The sequence below is a fragment of the Larus michahellis genome, chromosome 10 (assembly GCF_964199755.1).
Source record: "Larus michahellis chromosome 10, bLarMic1.1, whole genome shotgun sequence".
In the NCBI taxonomy this organism is placed as follows: domain Eukaryota; kingdom Metazoa; phylum Chordata; class Aves; order Charadriiformes; family Laridae; genus Larus; species Larus michahellis.
In genome coordinates this window covers 2,691,275-2,697,274 of record NC_133905.1, presented here as the reverse complement: position 1 = coordinate 2,697,274, position 6,000 = coordinate 2,691,275, and the positions used below count along the sequence as shown (strand labels likewise).

General features: G+C 49.5%; 1 protein-coding gene across 5 annotated transcripts in view; it reads right to left on the bottom strand.

Annotated features, from left to right (window-relative positions):
- Positions 1-536: 536 nt before the first annotated feature.
- The window catches only part of FLNB (filamin B), a 75,952-nt gene continuing 70,488 nt past the window's right edge, over positions 537-6,000 (bottom strand). For 3 of the 5 annotated variants that reach the window (XM_074602370.1, XM_074602366.1, XM_074602367.1), the window contains 3 exons: positions 4,169-4,387; positions 3,015-3,218; positions 537-2,300 (listed from right to left, as the gene is read on the bottom strand). In XM_074602370.1, coding sequence (XP_074458471.1) covers positions 2,113-2,300; positions 3,015-3,218; positions 4,169-4,387 — 611 coding nt within the window. In that variant the 3' untranslated portion in view covers positions 537-2,112. The remainder of the gene's footprint in view (positions 2,301-3,014; positions 3,219-4,168; positions 4,388-6,000) is intronic. The other 2 variants (XM_074602368.1, XM_074602369.1) reach the window with 1 other exon arrangement.

The window sequence follows — 6,000 nt, the reverse complement described above, 5'->3', positions numbered from 1 at the left end:
CATGGCTGGGCGCCGGAGCCGGCCGGCCCCAGGTGCAGCACCGTGCCGGGAACCACCTTCTGCAAACACAGCCCCGGGGAGCCCGCAGGAGCCGGTGGGCGCTGCTGGCATCATCCCGGGATCCGATCGGGGGCACCTCGGGGACACACCACTCTCCAGCTCCGCTGCCCCAGTACCCAGGGTCTACGCAGGGGACAAACCATCACGGCCACATCATGCCCCGCTCGCGCTCCGCCTGCTGCCACCCAGTACCTTTATGTCACGGCTTAAACTTTTGCCAGACATTTTGCTTTGGGGGGAAGGGGGCGGGGAGGGAATCAGAAAAAAAATAATGAATGGCACTGAGATTATGGCCAAGTTTTTCAGGGCTACCCGGGCGGCTCACGGGCGGGGGGTTAGTGGCTCTGCCTGTGGTTTTAGTTCGAACCTTACTGACTACATATGAAAAGAATCCAATGTTGTTGTTTTTAACATGCACATTTTTAATGAAGCAAACATTTCTATTTAATAAGTTATAAGATACAATTTTACAATCCTGCATTTTATTCCAGTTTATTTTGTTTTTACTTCCTAGTTTACAATGTAATGAGCATTTCACATTAAGGCACAAAAAAAGCACAGTAAAAAAAAACAACCCAACCTTCCTTTATTTCCCCAATGACTGTGCTGGAGAGTAGTGCATCCACACGTTAACTGCAGAACCGTAAGCGTGAACTTCTCCCTAGGGACAGACAGTGACGTTTCGACAGGTTTTCAACAAATCCTACCTTCTCCTAATCGCAGAGTTAAAGCTCATTTGGAGAGTTTATTAAAGCCCCAGCAGCTGACAGCAATTCAGATACGCACTTGGGAAGTAGCACGGAGTAATCCAGGACAAACAGATGAGTTATAATGGAAGTTTTCGCCCCCTGACCCTCAGCAGGGATGCCTTCTGCAGCATGAAGGGGATTTCAGGGGAGAGGAGTGTGCTTCAAGCGTGTGTCCTTGGACTGAGATACAATAAAACCACTTGCACCAAAGATGGGTTTGTTGATTGGTATCGCTATTATTGGTAAATTGGCACACCCGCCCTCCCTCCCGCCCCACACCCCACTACACGTGTGGGTCCCGTGCCCAGGCTGGCCTCTCCGCGCCATCGCAGCTACTCGCCTGGCCCACAGCCTCCAGGGAAACCGCCGATCCCCTTCCCAACGCCCCGCCGTGCTCCCGCCTCCAGCAACTCCAGGTCACGCAGGTGAGAGCTACACCTGGCTCGGCAAGTTTAGGGGCTTTATTTTAACTCAGCCAAACTGGGGGGGGGTGGGGGGTGTTCTTAAAATAAATCAAAAAAAAAAAAAAAGAGCGTGGGGAGTTACCTGTAAAGTTACAGAAATCTCACCAGAATCCCGAGCTAATTAAAAACCGCATTGCTAGCATCATGGCCAAAAAGCTACCTGTCTAGATTTACCAAGCGTTAACATAGAAAGGCTGAAAGCTTCCAGGAAGTCATTTTCAGTCTGCTTTTGGTGTGCTATAAAAGATAAACTTTTCCTAAATGTAAACCATTAGCAAAGCATTTTCAGAAACATTTTGATTTTGAGTGGTAAAGCCACTTTTAGTAGCTTCTTACAATGTTAAGCGTTAAAATTGATCAAGTATACAAAGGCACCTATTATAGTACCAGTTTTACCTCATTTCTTTACAGAAAAGAATTTGAACTGGGGACAGCCCAAGTCATATTCCATAACTAAAACGCAAAGTCTCCAGTCAAATAAAATCAGTAGTTAACATACCCAATTACAAAGACAAATTCCAGTTTTCAATTAACACCTAAAGTCTTTAACATCCGCAAGGGAAATTAGTGTCTAGTTATCCACATGATTCTCCAAACGTTAACAGTGACCCGGACAGTACTGCAAAGGTACAATTTGAGGAGGACATTAAACAGATTGACATTAGGTTGGTAAGTAGGATAGAAGTGAAATGCTTGTAAAAAATAAAGTTACAGAGTTTACTTCTGACTGTATTGAAATGTGAGCCGTGTGTATCTAGATACTGCACTTTGCGACAGGACTGCACCCCGTGTAACTCTACATCTGAATCGCGAACGCAACGATCTGACGCTGGAAGAGTTTAAGGAACGGTGACGTGGAAGGGACTCCCGGGGATGTGCTCGTCACCCCACTTCACCGCCAGTATATAGTCACCCCTTTCCTTGACGACGTACGTCACGTTGTACTGATGGCTGCCCAAATGCTTGATGGATACCTCTTCGCAGGGTATTGTAGGTCCGTGGACACCAACTAGCAACATATTTGAACCTACAGCAAAATAACAGACTGTTAGCATTCCTAAGCTTAAACAAACAAGCATGGATGTACCCTGATACTTTAGCTCCCTAACACCAGGATTTCGTTGTTTCAATTCACAGAGTGGCAGTCTGAGGTATGGCTAAGCTGATTTGGTATAAGAAGGAATTTGATTTAAAAAAGCCTTCAACCTCATAGAGGCAAGGGTTTATTTGTGCATTGCGCCGGACCTGACGGACCACGATCTAACCAGCACACGGGAGACACTAACGCTGCTTGTAGAAGCGAGCAGGCGCTGCCTTTCAGGTTCTTCATTAGAAGTTAACAGCAGAGACCACGAAGATTACAGCTGCCCTGTAATCCTCCCGCCGCAAAGCTCCCCGGTGATGCTGACCGGCGCTCGAGGCTTACGGGAACACCGTGCATTACACGCTACGACGCACCGCAAGGGGCTGCTTAACTGCAGCAACCTGTTTGTTCTCACGCCATAACCCTGGGGTTTCTTTCAGGTGCACCTTGTTCAGATAAAGCCATTTGGAGAGGAACTGGCATCTTTACAGCCTCTATATTAGGACCGATTTGTTGAGTACCATGTAAGCATTTAGAGATTTTTCTTTAGATCCAGATCACCTCCCCAAGCTCTGAATTTTAACTTCGCAAGTTGGTTCAGGGCAAAAAACGTCCCACTAAACCACCCTGACATCCAGCGAGTTCCTGGAGCCGTACCTGCTTTGCTGCAGTCCACGGAGAAGGAGCTCTTCTGACCCACAAAAGCCTTTGAGAGTCCTGCTCCCCGGGAAACCACTTTGCTAGCATCCGAGGCGGATTTGGGAATGGCGCTATAGCAAGTTTCAGTTGACGACCTCGTCACCGACTCTACCAGGATGGAAGAAGTTTCGTTGGCGCTGCCTGGGCTAACCAGTCGCTGTCCTGGAAACAGAAAAGACTTCTGACATTCAGATTCACCCCATCTGAAAGGCATTGTCAAGGAGGTTTCGAAACCCTCCAAATGACCAGCATGCATTCTGCATCCAAAATGCATTTTCAGAGAGGAGCAATTTCCTACTTGGGTTTTTAAGCCGACGTCTTCCAGCAACGCTGGCAACAACCCCATCCCAGAGCCCTTGAGTGGTTAAAGGACCACAGGAACTTCAGGATTCATTAAGCAAAGCTGGCTGCTTCAGAAGAGTTAATTGTGCTCCAATCACCAAATGCCAAAAATTACTCGAGTTGGCAGAAAAGCAGGTGCAATTTTGCAATAACCCATTTTGAAAGCAGAGCATGTCCCAGCCTGGGGGAGCGCAGTCCCCGCCGCCGCTCCCAAGAACATCACCGTGCCGCGGGCACCAGGAGAGGGTTCACTAGCTCAGGGGCAGCAGGAGAGATGAACTCCAGTCTGTGCTTAAACACAGCACCGAAGAGAGAAAGAGTTTCCTAAACCGGCCTTCCTCACGTCATCTAAAAGCCGCCCAGACATTACTGACCTTTGGTTGGGTGACACCTGCCCCAAAATGAGACCAAGAGGGGCATCACTTATGCTACAGGCGACCAGATTTCAGGCTTGGGGAGGGAAAAATGGGTAAATAAATCCCATTTCCCTACTGCCACTGCAACACCCTAGCACTATCTCAGGATTTAGTATTGCCCCAGGAAGCTGCTTTATGGCCCTCCACTGAGCCAAGCTGGCAAGCTCCGTGGCTAACGCTCCCGTAGCCTCTCCTGAGATCCCTCGTCTAGGCTCTGGAGGTGATGGGGAGAACCGCTTCGCTTCTCATGTTCTTGGGCCTCTAGAGCTGAACGTTGCCCTGTCTCGGAGGGACATATTTGCCGAATGACACAAACTACTTCAGGCACGCAGTAAATACTGGTTAGCTTTTTACCTGTAACCTTTGCCTTGAAGGGGCTGCCCACTATGTGGTTAGGTCCACCATATTTAACTCCAATTAAATAGTTTCCTGGAGCCATGGGTGTGTACATGACTTTGTAACCTTCTGGAGTTTCCTGGCAGTCCATTTTCACCTTTGATGGCCCTTCAATTGTAACAGAGAGGGTACCTGGACCAGCCTTGGTCGTGTTAATGAAAAACTCCGACTGCAATCCTAGAAAGACGGAGCACAGTAAGACACACTCTTCCCTCACACCCCGTGTTACAAAAACAGCCTGTTATTACATAGGAACGGGTAATTGGGTGCAAGACGAGGCCGCGCAAGGCTGCGGGCAGGGAGGGGCAGCGTGCCTCCCCCCAGCATCCCCGCACGGGCCAGCCCCAGCCGGGGGCTCCGCACCGCAGCTCCCTCCGCCGCGCGACTGCGGGGAAATGGGTCGTGAGAGCCCTTTAGGGCCAAATTGGAAGGATTTTGGCATCAAAAGACTGGCTTGGAGAGAAAACTCTTAGAAGAGCCTTCCTACTTGGCGGCAGAGCCCGCGCTGACACGGCCTCCTGCGTGGCTGAGCTCGGGAAAGCTCAGAGCCATCCCACTGCCCGGACCATAAATCCGCAGCGCAGAGCCCACAAGAAAGGGAGAGAGACGAGGGGCAGGAGATCTCCTGGAGGAGACGGGCGTTTGAACTGCTCGGCGACGGCACTCCAAGCAGTTTGTGGAAACAAAAGCTTGTTTAATTACAGCATCTGGTTAACACAGCTGAATTACTGCCGCTAATACTAAGCCAATGACACAATGCCAGCAACACAAGAAAAAAATTAAGCAACGCTTTCAGCCCCCAAATAATTTACTGTCGAACTCTGGCTTCAAATATTTATGATCTTTGGGCCGTTGTATCAGACACTGCTGAGGAGGAATAAAGTGCTCGAGCTCAATCAAAACCAGGATGGTTATGGGAAAGTTCACTACGGCTGCGACTGAGGCACGCAAGCGTGGTGATAAACCAGGGAGATGTTCCTAGCTTCTCCAGGCAGGAGGCTGCTGTGTCGCAATGCTGGAAGAACCCGGCTCCCACAGAGGATCGTACCGTCTTCCAGAGTTCTAGCAGTACATCTCGCTGGCACCGCCGGCCCGGGAGCCAGGGCAGCCAGCCTGCAACGTGCACCGCTCAACCAGAGCAAAATTAATTTCCAGAGCCAGCAAGCTTCACAGCTTCCCACCGAAGGCTTCTCGCCCCGAAGTCACTGCCTTTCCCCCGCGCCCCAGATGAAGGCTGGCATTGTTGGAGGCTGCAGACGCGCTGCCCTCCCGGGGGGGCCGTTTCAGGTGCTCAGCCACCGGCTATTGAAACCTCCACACTGGAGCATTGTTCGGAAACGCTGCTCGGCAGCTCCCAGGGCCCTCGGCTTTTGGCAGCGGCCAGGATTCAACAAGGGGGCACAGAGTAACTTTGCTGAAGTTAAACAGTCTATTTAGATTAAAAACAACCCCAAGCACCTTTACAGACGGAGAAAAACTCCCGTGACCCTGATGCATCAGTGGCTAGTATTAATGAGTGCTTTTGTTTCCACCTATTAAAGCCGCACAGGCTATAATATCTTTACTTTACATAGTATGTAAAAGCGTGTTTCCAAAACCAACTGCTTGGTTTCTCCAGAACAGCAGAAGCTTTGACTAACAGCGGTATTTTATTACTTTTTTTTCCCCAGGGAGAAAAAAGGTATGAAATGGAATCCACAAAAGACAGCAGAAGACAGGATAAGAGGGACTGGCTATCACACCTTGCATATCAAAACAAAAGAAGATAATATCAGTTTTACTCTGCTATT